Source organism: Macrobrachium nipponense, chromosome 12, assembly GCF_015104395.2.
Source record: "Macrobrachium nipponense isolate FS-2020 chromosome 12, ASM1510439v2, whole genome shotgun sequence".
In the NCBI taxonomy this organism is placed as follows: Eukaryota; Metazoa; Arthropoda; class Malacostraca; order Decapoda; family Palaemonidae; genus Macrobrachium; species Macrobrachium nipponense.
Window position 1 is genome coordinate 37428571 of NC_087205.1, and position 21773 is coordinate 37450343.

General features: G+C 36.5%; 1 protein-coding gene across 6 annotated transcripts in view; it reads right to left on the bottom strand.

The window, feature by feature from the left end:
- Positions 1-21773, bottom strand: part of LOC135224491 (sodium-dependent neutral amino acid transporter B(0)AT3-like) — a 194512-nt gene that overhangs the window by 17781 nt on the left and 154958 nt on the right. For all 6 annotated transcript variants that reach the window (XM_064263497.1, XM_064263501.1, XM_064263499.1 and 3 more), the window contains 3 exons: positions 15163-15246; positions 14369-14530; positions 10903-11013 (listed from right to left, as the gene is read on the bottom strand). In XM_064263497.1, the coding sequence (XP_064119567.1) occupies positions 10903-11013; positions 14369-14530; positions 15163-15246 (357 nt within the window). The remainder of the gene's footprint in view (positions 1-10902; positions 11014-14368; positions 14531-15162; positions 15247-21773) is intronic.

Below are 21773 nucleotides of genomic sequence, written 5' to 3' on the forward strand. Positions count from 1 at the left end.
CGTCAATAGATCTTTTTATTCCGTTCTGTATAATTTGATATATCGTTGATACGTATGAAATTCGTTATTATTATTGCTACTGCTTCTGTCGCTATGTCTGTAAGTTTAAATACATGTGAATCTCTCTCTCTCTCTCTCTCTCTCTATTCTCTGTGAGATAATCTAATGCTCATTTTCCTTTTCACACGATTAATCTTGCTCCCAAACTCTCCTCCTCCTCCTCCTCCTCCGCTCGCGTTCACACGACCATTCTCGCCGGCAGAATTATTCTCAACACGAAAATCTATCTCACGGACACGTTTTCGTAAGTTGAGGAAAAATCTATGGCCCTAAGACGTTTTCGTCATTCTCTCTCTCTCTCTCTCTCTCTCTCTCTCTCTCTCGTAAATAGGAATTTTGGCCATTTGTTTTTTTCGATGGACTGCCTAACACGTTTTCGTCATTCTCTCTCTCTCTCTCTCTCTCTCTCTCTCTCTCTCGTAAATAGGAATTTGGCCATTTTGTTTTTTCGATGGACCTGCCTTTTAGAACCATCTTGTTCGTTGTGTCCTATTTTCCCTGCAATAATGAATTTTCTTCCTTTTTTTCCTTTTTTGTCTCTTTTTCTTTAGTTAATCTTTAATTTACGTCATTCTCCTCTTCGGGATATATTTTTCAGTGGTTATTGTCTTGTTCTCACTTTCGTATATTATTATTATTATTATTATTATCATTATTATTATTATTATTATTATTATTATTATTATTATTATTATTATTATTATTATTCCGTGCTGTTGTTCTTGTAACATGAATCCCTCAGTTGTTTCTCTTCGTTGAAAAATGTCCGTCTCCTGAACGCACAAGGAATTGGTTAGCTGCTGTCCTGTCCTCCTCCTCCTCCCCCTCCTCTCCTCCTCCTCTCCTCCTCCGCCCTTACCGTCCCGCCCTATAAAAGTCGCAGATATGTCTCAGTTAATAAGTGAGGGTAAATTCATTCTGTGCTTCTTCAATTAAATTAATAGACAAATGATCGTTTTCACCTATGGGCTTGATCTGAAAACCAGTGAAGACGAGTGGCTAAAGAGTGCATGGGAAGAAGGACTAATAAAAGTAGACGAAGACCCAGAAATATACAGAGACAGGAGAAAGACAAACAGAACAGAGGACTGGCACAACAAACCAATGCACGGACAATACATGAGACAGACTAAAGAACTAGCCAGCGATGACATTAAGCAATGGCTACAGAGGGGAGAGCTAAAGAAGGAAACTGAAGGAATGATAACAGCGGCACAAGATCAGGTCCTAAGAACCAGATATGTTCAAAGAACGATAGACGGAAATAACATCTCTCCCGTATGTAGGAAGTGCAATACGAAAAATGAAACCATAACCACATTAGCAAGCGAATGTCCGGCACTTGCACAGAACCAGTACAAAAAGAGGCATGATTCAGTGGCAAAAGCAAAACCCTCCACTGGAGCCTATGCAAGAAACATCATCTACCTTGCAGTAATAAGTAGTACGAGCACCAACCTGAAGGAGTGATAGAAAACAATCAGGCAAAGATCCTCTGGGACTATGGTATCAGAACAGATAGGGTGATACGTGTAAATAGACCAGACGTGACGTTGATTGACAAAATCAAGAAGAAAGTATCACTCATTGATGTGGCAATACCATGGGACACCAGAGTTGAAGAGAAAGAGAGGGAAAAAGTGGATAAGTATCAAGATCTGAAAATAGAAATAAGAAGGGTATGGGATATGCCAGTGGAAATTGTACCCATAATCATAGGGAACACTAGGCACGATCCCAAGATCCCTGAAAAGGAATCTAGAAAAAAAAACTAGGCTGAAGTAGCTCCAGGACTCATGCAGAAGAGTGTGATCCTAGAAACGGCCGCACATAGTAAGAAAAGTGATGGACTCCTAAGGAGGCAGGATGCAACCCGAACCCCACACTATAAATACGACCCAGTCGAATTGGAGGACTGTGATAGAGCAAAATAATAATAATAAAAAAAAAATAAAAATAATAATAATAATAATAATAATAATAATAATAATAATAATAATAATAATAATAATAATAATAATAATGTCGTTGCACTTGATCTTTGGCTGAAGGTGTCGGACAAGTGCTTTATCACGTTGAGAAATTATATCAAAATCCCGTTAGTTATCAATTGTAATCCATACCTTAAACTAGATACCCTTTGTATATAAGCCACATAGTCATATTGGAATAAAAACCAACCTCTTTTCAAGTAAAGGAATCAATGCGTTTGAGTCCAGTAGCCTAAATTCAGTAAATAGACTCAATAAAAAAAGAAAAATAAATAGAAAGTGGAAGGGTTCCAGACACTCCAAATTCACGCATGACGGTAAAACGACAAGACATGGTAGGACTGTTGCTATGTTCAGCTTAGAGACAAAATTCTCTCTCTCTCTCTCTTTCTCTCTCTCTCCACAGATTTTTTTTTGCTCCTTTATCCCTGTTATAAGGCTTTTAAATAGCTGTTATTATTTTTTTCCCGGATCTCGAATGTCGATTTTTTTCACTTGGTTCCTTTCTTCTGTTGTTTTTAGTTTAGTGCCAGGGCAAATTATTGCCGTATTCTATTTACGTAAAGAAATAATTATTTACCGGGTTAATTATTTCATAAATTGCCCTTCATTCTTAATATTTCATGTTTTAACACTGGTTACAATATTTCCTATTTTTTGTGGGGGGAGGGGGTTGAATAGGTCAGGTAAGCTGGGTGAAGAAGTGGTTCATTGCCTAACTATCCTCAATTCAAAGGCAGATAGGAAGGGGACTTAGAGCCCCTCCTGCCCAAACACCCGACCAGAAAAGAAGAAGGGGAAAGGGAGTTGGAGTCTTAAAGAATGGTTTTTTGAAGTAAGACTGCAAGAACAAGGTTGTCCATTACCTTTACTAAATCGAGTCAAGATGAAAATAATTTGATTTGGACAAAATATTTTCGATTCTGTAGCCAACAAGTTTTAGCAGAAACATCTGAATATTTAGATTTAGTTAAAACCTTTACAAATACTTCTTGTTTTTATTTTATTGTGTCTTCATAATTCTTTTTCTTTGACCATTGGTCATTGAAAAATTGTTAGGGATTATTTAATATCCCCGAAAGACCTAAAAACATTAAGAAGAAAAATCCAGTCAGGCTTTACAATTCCGTGAATTGAGAGAAAAGGTTCTACTGGTGATCTGTCGTCAGAATAATCCTGTCATATGAAAGCTAAGAGACAGCGGTCTCATTGGATTACATAAACACCAGTCTTGCGTAAATGCATTTCCACACACCTACAGCTTTTTATAAGTTATATAAAACTCCAAACAATGTGTAAATGCATCACGATTTTCAACCCAGACTCAGTCCATGAATCGTAGCCACGACGACATCCTGTAGTTAGGAAAACAATTCGCTCCGTGAAAGTATAAGACTTCTGGAAATAGCTCCGCTGCCGTCCTTCACGGTACGTCGACTTTATATTTACACCTTCGTCTTGAGTTTCAGTTAATTACAGGTACAAGACGAAATGACAGGCGCTATTAAAACACTTCTGGGGATCTCGGAATGAAGTGGCGACTCTCTCTTAGAAAACTATGATGCATGAAAATGGCCAGAGAAGACCCCACGTGAAATGAAGTCGACAAAGCAACTAAAAGGGGAGATTATTATGATTCCCCAACTCCCTCAGAATAGGATTCCCCTAATCCCCTTCAGAATGTGAATCCGCTTTTCACTTAGAATACGAACCTTTATTCATCTCGGAAATTAAAAACCTCACTCCTTTAAAACATGGCTTTAAAACCTGACTCCACTATGCTCCTCAGAATGTATTTATTCCCTGTTCCCCCTCATAATAAGACGTTTTCGTTCGCAATGATATGGCATCATCTTCTTCAGAATATGACTCGTCATTAATCCCCTTCACAATTATTATTTTTCCTTCCATGTACACCTCCTCCTCCTCCTCCTCCTCCTCCTCCTCCTCTTCTTCTTCTTCTTCTTCTTCTTCTTCTGTTCCATTTCTTCCTCCTCCCCCTCCAACTCCTTTTCTTCTTCCTCTTCTCCTTCTCCTTCTGTTCCCTTTCCTCCTCCCCCTCCAACACTTCTTCTTTTTCTACTTCTTGTCCTTGTTCTTCTCCTTCTCCTTCTGTTCCCTTTCCTCCTCCCCCTCCCACACTTCTTCTTCTTCTTTTTCTTCTTCTTTTTCTACTTCTTGTCCTTGTTCTTCTTCTTCTCTTGCCCTTCCTCCTCCTCCTTCCCATCTTGTTGTTGTTGTTCGTTCGTTCTTCTTCTTTTTCTTCTTCTTAAAAGTTCTCTCAAACGTAAAATGGATCACAGAACCATAGACAAGGAACCTCATTAAGCTTTTATCTACATTCATCGATTCCCAAAGCCCACACAGAGCGGCAACGTCGAGAAAGGCGCTTGGAGACTCTGCCAAGATGTGTGTCGAGACATAGATCGGCCTCAACGAAGCATCCAGACTTTTATTGGTTTCCTTTGAAGGCTCTTAATCTCCACCTGACTTCAATGGCATTAATAACAACAATTAGCTGTCGTCCCAGATCCACAAAACATTAAAAGATACGAGAGAGAGAGAGAGAGAGAGAGAGAGAGAGAGAGATTGTTGTGAATGCCACATACACACACGCTAATACACAAACACCTGTCATTCACATACACGAGCGCTCTCGCACACACAAACATATGACGGTGTAAATAATTTTGTTCATGTAAAGTATGTGAATGTTACTCAGAATGAAATAAGGGAATAAATTCGAGTCCTAGTATTCGTGTTCAAGAATATCAGTTGCATTAAAACCAGTCCCACTCGTACACACAAATACACACTCACTAGCACACGATAATATATATAATATATATATATATATATATATATATATATATAGTATATATATATATATATGTAGGTAGATAGATAGATAGATAAATAGATAGATATATAGATAGATAGATAGATAGATAGATAGATAGATAGATAGATAGATAGATAGATATGAAATCAAGGATAAATATCAAAACAGCACTCACTTTAGACAGACTAGGATGCTTCTAGCAGAGTATCGAGGAACAAATAAAAACAAAATGGAATGAAATTCCCGAACGCCACAGAAGAGAACTTACCTCGACGAACCGAACTCTATTCGAGTAGCGAGCCATCGTATGGCGTCATAACTTCGTCAGGAAAACAGGATTAGAGAAGCTTTTAAGGATTGTAAAGTTATGAAGAATGAAAGGAAGCAGAGGAGAGAGAGAGAGAGAGAGAGAGAGTTTCCGAAATGAAGGGATAAAACAGGAAGATGTGAGGAGAAATAGAGTGAGGGGAAGTTAGGAGAAGTAAGGTGTCTCCATCTTCCCGGAGGACGATGAGAAGGGAGGGAATAAAGAGGATGCATGGAATGAGGAGAGGGAAGTTCAAAGCTGAGGTTCGGAATAAAACGGAATCAAACTTCCTGTACTTTGCCTGATTGAACTGGTGTTTGCATCCGAGCAGAGAGGTTCCGAACTGTATATTATCTTCTCAAAATCGTCTACGAACTGAATCATAACGAGAAAAAATTCGAGCCCGAAAGAAATCTTGCTTGAAGATATTTGTAACTGAATCTGAAATCCTAATAGATTCAAATCAGCACGGAATAATACCTGCAAAGAATCTGAAAATGGTCGTACTTGGATCAATCTTCGTTAGGTTGTTGCGAGAAGTTATTAATTCTTTATCTAGTTCATAGCGTAACATAATCGGAAATGAACTAAATTCCACATAAAAAATTATCTTAAACAGACGCTTTTCAGAAAAGGACTGTGCGTTAATAGAACCATTCCTGAACAGCACCGTAGCCAAATAAACTCGAAACTGAGCCGGTCTAAATGGGCTCTCAACTGAACAAAATTTAACCCTAAAAAGGATACGATTAGAACAGAATAGTAATAGTACCTGAAAGGTTCTCATCTGAACAAACGTTTATCTAAAAAATGTATTTTCTGACAGGAATCATACCTAAAAGAATTCTATCTTGAAGAAAATCGTACCTGAAATGGCTGTAATGCAGCTGTCATTCACCAAAATCCTACCTAAAAAGAGGCAGATCTATCTCGTGGTTAAACCTCGACCTTTGTAAAATCCCCAGAGTGTTTACTCTCTTTCTCTCTTGTTTGTGTACCAGGCCTCAGCTACAAACGTGCATTATGTCACGGACGATGAATCGAAGTCATAAAATGCTAGATATTCACCGTCAAACTCCTCTGCCCTTCCCCCGCTTTCAAGAAAGTAGCGCACCCACGCTAGGTTCCTCAAACGGAAACATTTTGTGAGACACACTGGTGTCTGTCTATTGCTGAGAGATTTCTGAGTAACCTCCTTGAGCTCTATCTCCCGTTCCAGTTGTCTAGAGGAAAACTGGGCGATATAAAAGATAATTTTCTGGGACTGCATTCCTCCCTCCCTCAAAAAAAAAAAAAAAAAGTAAAAAAAAAAAAAGTTAAAAAATAAAAATAAAGATAATTCTGACCACGGCTGATATCTTAGACTGAAACTGGCGTAGGCAGATCGACGTTGAATGCTTGGGGTCGATTAGAAAATGATAATAAAATTAAATTGAAAATAAACGAATAACCGAGTGGTGAAAGAGGCAGTCAGGAAGAGAAAATCATATTTCAGATTGGAGGATATTTTACTTATGGCAAGATAGAAATGAAGACACATTATAGGAGGTAAAAATTCACTGCAATATGTTGAATAAGAGTATGTGATTATAATAATATATATGCATATGAATAATATATATATATATATATATATATATTATATAGATATATATATATATAGTATCATATATATATACATATGTATGTATGTATATATATCTATCTATATATATATTATATATATATAATCAATATATTATATATAAATAATAAAATATATTATACATAAATATATACATATATATTATATATATATATATATAGCTTATATATATATTATTATATATATATATATATATATAGTATATATGGTATTTGTATAATATATATATATATATGATATATTATATATATATATATATATATATATATAGATATATATACACTACTATATTATATATTGTATATATATATATATATATATATAAATATATATATATATATAAACACTACTGGTATGGAAGTTACATGAAACATGAAATGCTACGGATACTAGATATCTGGAATGCCGAATACGGGACGAATAATATTGAAGAATAGAGACTGAACGCAAGAGAGACAGACACACCACACAGACAAGTTTTTTTTTATAACATGGAATAAATCTTACCGGTTATATATGTATCAAGTTCTGAATGGCAAAAGGGAGAGTTGGGTCTAGAATCTTCTCTCTCTCTCTCTCTCTCTCTCTCTCTCACTCTCTCTCTTCTCTCACTTTCTCTCAATATTTTCCTCGACGACTTTCCTTCTACTTTATTCATCTATCTATACCACTTCTCGTCTTCTGGCTTCCCTTAATATCGATTTATGGTCCTTCGACTAAAAGTCCCAAACTTATTTTCCCCTTCTCTCCTTTCTTTCCTTTTTATCTCCTCTTTCTTTTCCCCTTTCACTGAAAGCCACACCTCATAAAAAGCTCTCGTAATTAATTTTTTATCCTCTTATTTTTTTTTACTTTATCCTCTCTTTTCCAAAGTAATCGTTATATATATGTGGAGATGTGTATGTGTATATTAATATAATACATACATACATACATAATATATTATAATATATAACTATATATTATTATATTATATTATATATATTAATATATATATATACATAGGCTGATACTGATACAGATATTATGTATCACTTCTTCTCTTTGCAAAATAAAAAGGAAGTACTCCATAGAAAGATTGATTTTAATGGTTTGAATTATTTTGGCTTTTCTATATACGAATGTATGCATAAATCTGATTCGTTATGCTGCCAAAAAGGGATTCAGATACTGACATCATACTAAATTCCCTCATGGTGTATTTCAGATATGTCAATAACATTTTTGTGACCCTGATTCTAAACTGTGTCTGAAACGAGGTACATGACGTCTTTTTAAGGGGAGATAAGACCATAGGGTAAATATAATTTTTTTTTATTTCACCGGCGTCATTTGTTGGACCAATCAAAACTTTGAACATTCCTCCCATCTTGGCCTTTCTTAGCTGGGCTCTTTCGGTCAAGTTTTTGATGTAGTGGTAGTGACCATATCTCTCTCTCTCTCTCTCTCTCTCTCTCTCTCTCTCTCTCTCTCTCTGTTTTTCACAGCTTCACTTCTATTTTTGCCTTCCTTCGCTTGATTTCGTATTCCTTTACTGAGTGCCCTGCCACAAGAAATACTTTCTTCATCAAATCATCTTTATTTTTCTTATTTCATTTGCATTTCATCTTTACTTATAAATCCCATTCATACGAAGAGGCTAGACTGATAGAAAAAATGCTTTTTATTCACAGGAAATAAAATGTAGGAGTTATGGTGTTACCAGCTGAGATGCTATATACGGTAATTTATGTATCTAAATTTTTTTTCATTTTATCTATGAAATAGAAAAAATGTAAATCCCAGATTATTTGAATTTGTTTTAATTATATCAGTCTCTCATTAACTTTTAATTTATTCCTGATTCCTCTCGCCCTCCTTTACCTGAAAGCCCCTCTATTATGGCCGGTGATTTTTTTAAAATCCAGGATCTTTTATCCCTTTCCTTTAAGACATAAATAAATCCCCCACAAATGTTATCTCTAACTAACTGCCTTCTGATTAGGAGAGCTCTTCCCCACCCCCCAACCCCCATGGACCTTAATTAAGGAGCAATATCCATTCAAATCCTTTTCGACCCTTTACCTTCGCCCCCAGTCCCCATCCCCCACCCTTTTATATTCGAGTCCTTTTCTGGTCCTTTTATCATTATCGTCCCACCTCTCCTGCCCACCCGGCCCCTCCCCTCGTCTCTACGTCCTGCCACCCACCTCTGGTTCCCAAAGATCTCCATCTAGTCTCCAGCATCAATCCCTCAAATGGCTCCCTAACACCCACCGCCCCCTTCCTCCTCCTCCTCCTCCTCTCTTCACCTTCCCCTCTGGTTCGGTGTTCTCCGCTTCGCAACTCTTCTAGCTTCGCAACTGCTAGAGAGGGTGAAAGCTCCTTTGGTACGGCTCATCTTTTGAGGTACCCTTGAAATATACGTAACATGCTTTCTTTTTTTTTCTAAATTGAATTCTTCAAGAGGGCTACATAATATTACATAATATATGATCAAAATATTATTATAATGGATATGTTGCTTTTTTCGTTAAAGATATTCGCATTCGAAAATACATGGAAGCAAGACTTCTACCTAAGATCTCAGAGAATTTTACTTCGTGGTTTTTCTTTTGAATCAAAGCCTGATTTATATATTATATATATATATATATATATATATTTATATATTAGTATATATTATATAATTATGTATATATATACATATGGAATATCCTTTATTGATGCATTTAATAATTCTGCGCCCCTTGTATACATCACTGCATCTATTTGTGTGTTTAATTTCTTATTGATTTATCAAGGAGTTTACGGGGTTTTTTCTAGATTATATTAAAAAAATTTATTAATTTGTGACGAAAAAAACACTTACAACTTAAACCACGAAACTGATTTTAAGAGTTGATGGGTATACTGCAGCTCTTGAATAAACAAAAGTAAACAAAGTCCAATCTTTGCATCACAGCCAGACACGTCCAAGAAAAAGCATCGCAGTAAAAGTAGCACCGTCATTTCATTCCGAGAATGAGTCCAATCCTGAATCATCCACTGACCTTTGGCAACTGAACGCGGCTCGGAATGGGAAAAGGCTATTAATGTTGGAAAGGATGAACTTTACGGTACGATTTTCTACTTACCCATCGGCCTGATCGAGATCATAAAAAAAGACAAAAAAAATAAAAATAAAGAAGCTACGCTCAGTCGATACTTTAAGCGTGTCCGATTGCCTGCCTCGATGCCAGACTTCGGACTAAAAGAGGACAAGAATAACAGAAACCTTTGCTCTTTGATGTCGTAGACAAAGCTGGATCTTGGCGTTCGGAGGAAACATTAGTGATTTATTTATCGAACGGCTCACGAAGCTTATGAATTAATTGAATAGTTATTTTCGGTGGCGTCTTCGTCGACTGTTTAAAGCTCCGATGTTTTATGACCTCTTTGTGATGTTTAAAGCTCTGATGTACTATGACTTCTTTGTTATATCAAGAATCTCTCAGAATTTTCCCATCGTTTCTTCAACCTATCAGCGAAAACTTACCTTCGTAATATTTCTTCTTTCTCTTCCATGGAGAAGGTGCATGAAAATTACATATTCATAACACGTCTCTCTCTCTCTCTCTCTCTCTCTCTCTCTCTCTCTCTCTCTCTCTCTCTCTCTCTCTCTATATATATATATATATATATATATATACATATATATATATATATATATATATATATATATATATATATATATACATATATATATATATATATATATATATATATATATATATACTATATATATATATATATATATATATATATATATATATATATATACTATATATATATATATATATATATATGTACATATATATATATCTATATATATATATATATATCACCAATCATCCAGCTTTTTCTCTAGTACAAAACTGCCTCCGGAAACTGAATAAATACCCATACCCTATTTCTAACTGGTTTGAACGAAATCTGCCAAGGAGAACAAACAAAAGGAAGATCAGTTTCCTTTTGAACAACGAGAACTCCAACCCAAGAGAGAGAGACCCGGAATCGAAGGACTCCTCCTACTCACGTCGGGCGTAATCAGATGCTTGAGTCCGTCCTCCATTCCCTTCAGGGTAATTCCTCTCACGAAGAAGATGACCAGTACAAGGTATGGAAAAGTGGCCGTCACGTATACAACCTGGAAGACGACAGATGCTGTTACCTTTCCCTCTTTGGGTTTACATAATAATAATAATTTTTCTAATAATAATATAATAAAATAATAATAATAAGTAATAATAATAATAATAATGGGAGAAAACAAATCCACAATTATGTATACGTACATATATTGAAAGATAAATCTTTCCAGAAAACTTTCGGGAATTGCTCGACTGAAGAGGGGAATCGAACAGCTTCCCGAAAGCTTTCTGGAAACATTTATCATTCAATACACGTACGTAAACATATCTGTGGGTTTGTTTTCTCCATATCAAGACTTATGCTATTATGAGTATCTAATAATAATAATAATAATAATAATAATAATAATAATAATAATGAAATAAATCCACAATTATGTGGAAAGCTCTTTGTTCATAACTGAACAGAGAGCTTTCGGGAATATGTTCGATTTCCCTTTTCCGTTAGTAATGATGATAATGCTAATAAGAACGAGATTGAAGAACATAGATAGATAGATAGATAGATATATAGATAGATAGATAGATAGATATTTAGATAGATAGATGGATAACGCTCTTTACGTATAGTGTAGAAAAAGCAGTGGACAAGTAACAAGTATAAAAATACTAGTACGACATACAGTCCTTGCTTTTACATCGTCAGGAGAACATTACTCATGCTAATACTCGCTCATAAAACAATAAATAAAATCAAGTCATTCCATATTACGGAGAGCTGCTGGACTCGGAATCCCAGTTATCGACTTTGTCATCAAAAGGCCATAAAATTTCATTAGATGTCACCAACTGCAATAAGACTTTCCTGAGTCCAGAACTCGAGAAATTTAAGGGACGTCGCAGTCCGATCCTTCACGGACTGATGGCGGTAGTTTCGGTGTTTCGAAAATAAAATAAGATGAAATCTAGGCGTATTCTTTTTGACGAGGAAAACGAGAATACACGGCAGGGAACAGATGGATAAAAACGTATAAAAAACATCATATGGCACAGAACGTGATAACATGTTCATTGTGAACGCTTGAATTTGATGAAGGTGAGGTGGGCTATGTGGAGTCAGTAATGTATAATGTTTGTATAACAATGAGCACCAAAACTTGAGCATGTCCGCTCATTCATTCTGGAGATAATCTCTGAGAACATACAAAGCCATGGGTAAAAAAAAAAAAATTATACCCTCCCAATTTCGTTGACGGATGTGTAAGCATCCACATGATAGAGGACGGGGAACAGTGCGATCAGCAGTTTCGAAATATTCTCATTAAGAAATCAAGAGGAGAGATTTAACTATTATAAACAAAAGAAGAAACTACAGCCATTTTTAAATAGCTTTATTAAGCAATCCATAAACATTAAATTATCACAGCCAACATTAAAATCAGTGAACAGATCGTTAGAATAAAGAATAATGAGTCAGTTGTAGTGCAACCATGTTAACAGGAACAGTAGGAAGGCAAAGCAGTGATGGCTTGACATCGAACTTGAAAGAAGGCCCAAAGTGCAGTCCCTTGGAGAATCTAAATACTTTCATATTCTTTCTTAATTCTGCGTACCGCTTTTGTTTTGAGGTCTAAGCTTTCGTATCGTGACAGTCCGTTGTCTTGGCGAGGAAAGGAATCCAAAAGTAATGTATTACGTTAAACTGGTGGTGAATCTGAACGAGGGAGAACTACAGGGTCACGAAGCCTTCGTATCGTTCGATCCGTTGTCTTGACGACGAAAGGGATTCAAAAGTAATGCTTTATGCTCAGTGGGTTTTGAATCTGAACGAGGGAGAACTACAGGGTCATTGTCCTTCTACCCGCCCGCCTGAGAGAGGAATAAGTACGAACGCTCCGTGATACCGGCGTAGGATCAATAGACTTTGACTTTTCGAAGATGTACAACGCTATTCAGAGTTAAAACTCTTGGATAGGTCGTCTAAAGTGTCGTCAAAATATTGTAATGAATAGTTAGAGTTGACTGTTCGTGAAACGTTAAGTCATGTTAAAATTTAGCCCGGTATTTTGTTTTGTATTTAGAGCTGTTTATTTGACAAACGTTAATTCATGTTAATTTTCAGCCTCGTATTTCTCTTATAGTGGAGATTAGAATTGTTTGTGCAGCAAACGTTCATTCATGTTAAAATTCAGACGGATTCGTGTTAACATTCCCCACAAGTATGTCCGTGGTGCTGAAGGATCAGAAAGCTGAGCATGTGTTTATAACAACACAGGTAAGTGACAGGTTCATTATTGGAGGATACTGTTTGCATACGACGTTGGCGAAACCTTTACAGATGTTTACTAACACTACCAGAAATCGTTCGTCATGGAAACATGGAAATTGATGTGGTAATAAGCATGAAGTATGAAGTGGGGAAGAATGGCCGAAAATTGCTACTGATTTGAGAGAGAGAGAGAGAGAGAGAGAGAGAGAGAGAGAGAGAGAGAGAGAGAGAGAGAAGACGTTCAAAGCGTCTAAATGCAATCATACAACCATCTTATCGAGGAATCTTCCAAGGCAGCTAATTAAATGTCAGCCTTATCTAGGACAAGGTTTTTCTTTCCCTTTTCTTTAAATCGGGGCAACAATCGTTTTTTTTCTTTTCAGGAATCCTTCCTGATGGTGTCATTCCTCCATCAGGAGGACCTGCAGGAAGTAAGGAGAAAATCAGTCTGAACGGGAGAGGTGGAGAGAAAGGTGATGAAACGTAGAGAATAAAATGATGACTACAAATTTCCTATCCATAGAAGCACATGATATGAAATCAAGATAAAATAAAAAGAAAGCTGAATAAATGTGATAAAAATTAGTTTAAAAAAAAAAAGAGTTAAGATCCTAAACTATAACAATTATACCAGCAACGAAATGGGAAGACATAAACAAACTTAGACATTTGAAAAAAAATTCATGTCTGTTTTACTGTCGTTTTATGTGTGTCTGTGTGTGTGTGTGTATCTGTGTGTTTTGTGAATGAATTTCTGTTGACGAGTATAGGATAGGTCTAAGAGCTATAGCAAAGTACCCGACTTAGTAACAGAATAAGGGCATAAAAAAGCTTGGTGGCGGTAGAGTAGTAGTAGTAGTAGTAGTAGTAGTTGTTGTTGTTGTTGTTGTTGTTGTAGTAATATCAATTCTATTGCATCATTTTTTATGATTTGTGAAGGAATTCCAGTGACGAGAGTAGGATATGCCTGAGAGCTGTTTCAAAGTAGCCAACAGAGTAGGAAGATTAAGAGCGTATGTTATTGTAGTAGTGATGGTAGAAGTAGCAAATGAAATCATGAACTTTCGAGAGAATATGTCTCCTAAAAGGTTACCTAGACTTTCGGAAGAGAAGGTTTCCTACTGAAGGTTACCGAGACTCACCTTCCCTGAGGATGCTATGCCCTTGGCCATGCACAGATAGGTGAGAAACCAGGCCATGAGTAGACATATGGCAATTTTCCAATTGAATTTCTCCGGATGGTTGATGTCCGACGAAATTTCGAGGGTCTCTCTGTACCAGAAGTACTCTGTCGGACTGCTCCTCTGCGGAAGAAGGACCGAGTAAACACATTTCGCCGGGAGAAATTTAGAGTTTTCTAATTCGGAATACCTTTTTTTATCGACCTTGATTTCAGAAGGTTGTAGCGTAGCTGGCATTTGTTGATATCAGCGATAAAAAGAAAATGTTCATCTGTATCTGATTATTTCTTACATTAGACAAAATCCATTGATAACTCATTTTTATGAAAGAATAGTTTCATTGTGTCAGGAAATGTGATTTCATTCATGAAAGTTATCTGGCAGACAAATCTGGCAAAAAAATAGTGTCCCCACCACTTTGAATTCAACCTTATGAAGTAAAGAACAAGAGCAATAAGAGCTAAAAGACACTATCACTTCAGAAAGATAATCCAGTTGTAAAAGTATTTTATAATTTAGTAAAAAATGGATATTGTACCTGTTAAATGTTACGATGACTCTTAGGAGTAACATACTGATCTAGATTAGAAATCTGTGGTGTTTATCAGCCTCTCAAAATAACTGTTCATTTATGATCTAGTAATAAAAATTAATATATAAAAATTGGTACATAGCACCTACTGATTTAGGTTAGGTGTCTACGATACGACTCTAATTAACCACAGCTAACAACCGTTCATTCCCGAAGCACTTACCTCACACTCCTTGACTTCTCTGTAGGATCCGTTGCCGAAGTACTCCATCGGACAAAAGGACCAGGGCAAAGGGCTTCGGAAACTCTGTCAGGAGTAAAGTTGATGTAAAGCAACAAGAGTGTTATTCGGGCATATTCAGAGTGAGTCTCATAAATGCCCCGTGGTACTTTCAGTGCCCCTATTAGGTATCTATAGCAATTTGATGAAAGTGATGTGTATACGTATACACATACAAAACATAAATGCGTCATTCAATTATGAACATAGTTCTTATACATAGTATGTATTTCATTGTATATAATGACAATTGGTGCAAGCTTTTATATATATAGGATGTATACGATTTGATGTAAACAAATATGTTTGCCCAGCTTCTTTGAGTGTATGAACAAAATGATTTGTACATACAAGTGCATATTTCGTTAATTCCTGTAGAGATCAATTGTCATTTTTATTACCTGTGAAAAACAGAGTTCTCCCCTGAACGACGGTGTATTTAGAATCAATTTATTGGAAACTAAAAGAAATCGGCGATAGCTTTGAAGTATCAATTTAGCTTAAGGAAATTAATTCTGTAAAACTGTCTTATAGTTTCCTAACAGATTAATAGCTGGAAGCATTATACCTCTGTAGTAAGTGTTTTAATCATAATTATAAGGTAAATTTGTTCCTAATTTGTTTGTAATTAAAGAACAGAAACTGTATAATTATACAATAATGTTGAGAATTTGTTCTTGAATGAACTTACCTTGTTGATACATAAAGGGCGTATCCCTCTGGTTTTGTTTATACATTAGATTCGTTATTTTTCTCGTGCTGTCAAAAATGTATATTGACGCTTTCCAAAAAATGAAGAGTTAAATCTTAAATGTGCTGGTTTTCAAGTAAACATTTTGTATCTGTACAAACTTAATTAGAAAGAAGTCACCAAAATTACTTTCATGAAAATAATAATAATAATAATGGAAATTAACTCATTCATGTAGCTATGTAGGTGAGATAGATTAGAGGTTATTTTTTAAGTTCTGCGTTCGATCTTGAAGTGATGTAGAAATGAAATAATAATAATAATAATAATAATAATAATAATAATAATAATAATAATAATAATAATAATAATAATAATAATAATAATAATATGTCGATCCTGATAAGAATGGTAGATAATAATGACATCAACAATAATAATAAAAATAATGTCAGATTTATCGAGTGTAAAATCTCACCCATTACAACTCTCATCTGAAATCAAGACAACAGATTTCAAAATATTTCTGTTTTGTCTGCGTGTTTCTTGTTGATCGAATTTCGTTTATATACACAATGATAATCACAGTTGTAAGATTACATTATACGTATGTACAATTTACTGCTAAAGGTACTATTTAATTATTCATTGAAAACTCAGTACACCATTTCTTAATATTGCTCAAGGACAAATGGTGATACCTAAGAAAATAATAATAGTACAGATAATGTGTGCGTATAGGTATACTTACATACCTTCATGCATGCATTAAATATATATATATAATATATATATATATATATATATATATATATATATATATATGTAAGGTTTTGCGGTTGTTCTACTGGGGCAATCGTCGTCCGATCGTTCCTCAGTAAGGGTTGTTTCACCTATTGTCTTGTTCAGGCTTTTATGTAGGTGAGGTGTCGTCCGTCGGCCTGCGTCTGAATGCTTCAGACAGAGCACTGACAAGTCAACATGAGACTAGCTTCAGGTATGGGTACCTGAGCCAGTGAAGGGATCGCATACTTCTGTTTCAGCAGCTCGCCTGAGTTTGCAGCTTCATCTGTGTGTGCAGCCTCATCTGTGTATGCAGCTTCACCCATACTTGCAGCTTAACCCATGCTTGCAGCTTCGCCCTTGTTTTCAGCTTCTCCTGTGATTGTGATTGCAGCTTCGTCTGTCTTCTGAGCCATCGCCTCGAGAGGTCATTGAGTTTCCTACCACGGCTGCTGCAATTATTATAATATATACATTTTGGATTACCTGCCCTTGAGGAAGGGCTGCAGCCATTGGGTCCGTCCTTCTTTGCAGCTTGAAGGAATCATTTAATTTTTCATCTGCGCTTCTGTGACTCTGTGCCTGTCAGAGGGACCTCTCTGATTTTTGGTAAGGTGGATCCTTTTTCCTCATAGCATTTCTGGGGAGTACTGCTGTCCAGGACCTATTATCCCAGCCCTCTTCATTAGCTATAAACATGAAGTTGAAACTTTAATTTATTGAGGAGACCTTTGGAATATTAAATTAATCATTACCTTGTAATTGGTTAGGATTTTCTTTCTTTTTTATCCTCTCCTCTATTTTTTGAGCCCACTTTGCAAGCACAGATGTGTTGTTTTCTTTCGTTACTGGTGCGATTGTTCTGGATATTGTTTAGTAAGTGTAATTGTGTGGCTTTTTTTTTTGTGCAGGGAGTTTATGCATATTTATGATGTTCTGGTGATTTTTTGTCAGTGTTTATTTATCCCCATTGAATAATCTTTCACATTTGATGGTTATATTTTGTTGTATGATTGCACCCATTATGGGCTTCACTGGAGGCATGCGAATATTGGACCATTAAAAGTGTTTGCAGCCTCATCTGTGTTTGCAGCCTCATTTGGGTGTGCAGCTTCATCTGTGTTTGCAGCCTCATTTGGGTGTGCAGCTTCATCTGTGTTTGCAGCCCTCATTTTGGGGTTTGCAAGGGGGGCTTCATCTTGTTTCAGCTCATTTTGGGTACAGCTTCTCGTGTTTGCAGCCTCATTTGGGTGTACAGCTTCATCTGTGTTTGCAGCCTCATTTGGGTGTACAGCTTCATCTGTGTTTGCAGCCTCATTTGCATGTGCAACCTCATCTGTATTAGCAGCCTCATCTGTGTGTACAGCCTCATGTGTGTTTACAGCATCATCTGTGGGTGCATCCTCTCTTTAGATCACTTTTTTATCTGTATATGCAGTCTCAAGTGAGTGCTGCCTATTGTGTATTTGCAGCCTCAGCTTTGTGTACAGGATCACCTGAGCTTGCTGCTTCATCTGTGTGTGAGCCTTTTCCTTGTGTGCTGCCTCCTCACTTGAGTCTGCTGCTTCATCTGTGTGTGCAGCCTCTTCTGTGTGCGCAGCCTCATTTGTGAGTGCAGCTTCTGTGCGTGCAGCATCTTCTGTGTGTGCAGCGTCACCGTAGTTTGCTGTTTCATCTCTAGGTCCAGCCTCATTTATGCGTGCAGCTCCTGTGTGTGCAGCGTCATTTGTATATGCAGCCACTTCTGTGTGTGAAGCCTCACCTGAGTTTGAGGCTTCATCTGTGTTTGCCGCCTCATCTCTGAGTGCAGACTCTGCTGTGTGGGCAGTATCACCTGAGTTTGCTGTTTCATCTGTGCAAGCAGCATCTCCTGTGCATGCAGCATCATCTGTGTGTGCAGCCTCATCGTGTGTGGAGCCTCACCTGAGTTAGCTGCTTTATATGAGTGTGAAGCATCTTCTGCATGTGCAGCCTCTTCTATAAGTGCAGCCTTACCAGAGTTTGCTGCTTCATCTGTGTGTGCCACCTCATCTCTGTGTATGCCTCTCCTGTATGTGGATACTCTTCTTTGTGCAGCCTCCTCTGTGTGCACAGCCTTTTTGTGTCCAGCCTCTTTTGTGTGTGTGCAGTCTCTCCTATGTGTGCAGCCTCATCTGTGTGCGCCACCTCTTCTGTGTGTACAGCCTCATCTGTATGTTCTTTCTTTCCTGTGTTTGCAGCCTCATCTGTGTATGTAACCTCTTTAGTGTTTGCAGCCTGACCTGAGTTTGCTGCTTCATCTGTTTGCACAGTCTCTTCTTTGTATGCAGCCTCATCTGTGTGTGCAGCCACTTCTTCATGTGCAGCCTCACCTGGATTAGCTGCTTCATCCCTGTGTGCCGCCTCTTCTGTATTTGCAGCATCACCTGTGTGTGCAGCCTCTTTTGTGAGTGCAGGCTCACTTGAGTTAGCTGCTTCATCTGTGTGTGCAGCCTCTTCTCTATGTGCAGCCTCTTCTTTCAGTGCAGCCTCACCTGAGCTTGCCATTTCATGTGTGTGCAGCCTTACCTGAGTTTACTGTTTCTTCTGTGCGTGCAGCCTCTTCTGGGTGTTCTGCCTCTTCTGTACTATGTGCAGTTTCACCTGAATTTGCTGCTTCATCTGTGTTTGCAGTTTCAGCTGCTGTGTCACATTTTCCTTGTGTGCCTGGAGTGTCATCCATTCATCCATTACTTAATGTCGTGTTTTTTACCTAAGCTTTTTCAGTAATGTTGATGTTGTCAAGTACGTTGATTACATTGTTTTCATGACTTTTTTGTTAATGTCATGTTGCCCCTGTTGTCTGTCTTTCATGTATATATTTTGACTAAAGCTTTGTTTTGTAAAGTTTTAAAAGTTACCTACTGATTGTTGGTGTATGTAATTTTGTATGTTTATTTTTGTAGTCACTGATAATGAATTTCACTGTTCAAAACTAGCATAAACTTTTAACTGTATTGTAATGAGGTTCATAGTGATTGTAATAATGTCTGTATATAATGGTTTAGTTTACTGACGAAGTAACAGTTGTCCTCAAGTCTCCAGTAATGATTGTTATTTGGTAAATAAGATTATGGCTTTCCCTTTTTTCTGAAAACTCAGATTTAATTATTGAAGTCTTATGTTTCACATGAATAAAATACATACTCTGTTATATGTAATTATTTTTTTTCTGTCCATGTGATTTGTTTATTGATTTTGTCATATATGTACTAGCTTTAGTAATTACTATATTTAATGTCCGCTTATTTACTGACGCGTTTGTAAATTTTCTGAATAAACTAGTTTTAAGGTCAACATTTAATATGGATTAGCTCCTTCCTTCACTGTCTATCCCGATTACTGCCAGATTTTCTGTTCCGATCTAGTATTAAAGAACATGTTGAACCCAAAAGGGACCATGACATTATATATATATATATATATATATATATATGTGTGTGTGTGTGTGTGTGTGTGTGTGTGTTTGTGTGTGTGTGTGTGTGTGTGTGTGTGTGTGTGTAATCTAATGCATATAAGAAAGTATAGCTGTATACCCATACACACAAATAAACCTTTCCTCATCGCATGCAAAACTATGAACAGAAAGTGCCACTGCATGTCAATGGCATAGAAACAAAAAAGCAAATATCATCATTCCAAAAGAAACCAAACGTAGGGAAAACTGGTGCACTTAAAGATGGTATATAACCGCAAATACTGGTGACGAGAGTGGCGCTAAAAAGCTCTGTGATTTAGCCAATCTAGAGCCTAAATTATTTACTCTAAATCAAGAGAGGAGGAAATGAAAAAATGGGTATATTCAGACTTCCGTGGGTACTCCCGTTTCTGGAAAGCGGTGCTTTGGTAAGTACCTCACGCAGGTAGTGTGTCAGAGACAGAGATCAGATCTGGAGGGAAATGGAGGATTCAGGATATTGGAATGTATAGGGTGAAGAGAGGCTTCGGATTCTCAGACAAACAATTGATAAACACGGGGAAAAGGCTGCAATAATTTGGATGTAAAGAAAGGAATTTTGATAAAATCTGAGGGAAATCCAAGGATTTAGGGTATCGGATTGTACAAGGTAAAAAAAAAGTTACTAGATTCTTGGACAAACAGGTGATAAACACAAGAAATATACTGTAACAATAATTTGGAGGATAGTAACATATAAGCTGATAGTATTATAGCAACACTTACGAATGATAATTCCAGTGATAAGTGATTAGAGTATCCTATATTTTTGGCTTGTACAGAAAATGAAATCATAAATGGCATAGAGTATAGATGAAAAAAGTGAGAATAATTGGTAATTTTAACAGTGAGTCTTGTGATATAATTGAAATTTTGTAAAGACAGGGATATAAATGGATAAAATAAATGCAGGAATTGTTGCATTCTAAATAGGCCAAAAGAGAATGAGAAAACTGGGACTCGTCATTTTAAAACCGCCACAAAATTAAAGTTGTGGAGGAGAATGCAGATAGATTTGGTAAATGCAAGAACTGATAAACACTGAAGAAAAAGTAAAATCTTGAAAGAAAAAAGAAATTTAGAAAATGGAAGCAACTGAAACAATAGATGGATACGTAGAAGAAATCGCTACAAGACGTAAACAAAACCAAAGGGAATTTACAAAAAGTAAACTTATTTATAGACTGAACTTCGAAAACAAACAAAATAAATGGAAATAACTGTGAAGCTGAAGAACATACAGGAAGAAACTTCTGGTGCATAAGACAGAAACAAATATAGAACAATGAAAGAATGCTATGAAAAGAAATGTGAAACATAATTCTGAACAGGAGTCTACATTCATTAAAAAAAAAAGGAAAATGGCTAACGAGAGAGCATACACAACAACATTAGGACACGTAAGAACAAAGAAAAGAAAGAAAAGAGAAGAGAGAGAGAGAGAGAGAGAGAGAGAAGATTAATGTGCAGAGAACGAAGCAGATCTTAATGAAAAGAATGCGGAGACAGAGGGTCTTCGCATCACAATTGCACACACATAAACGAGAATAAAGAATGTACATAAAAAGATACGTGTAAATGAAGAAGCAATGGTTATCATATAAC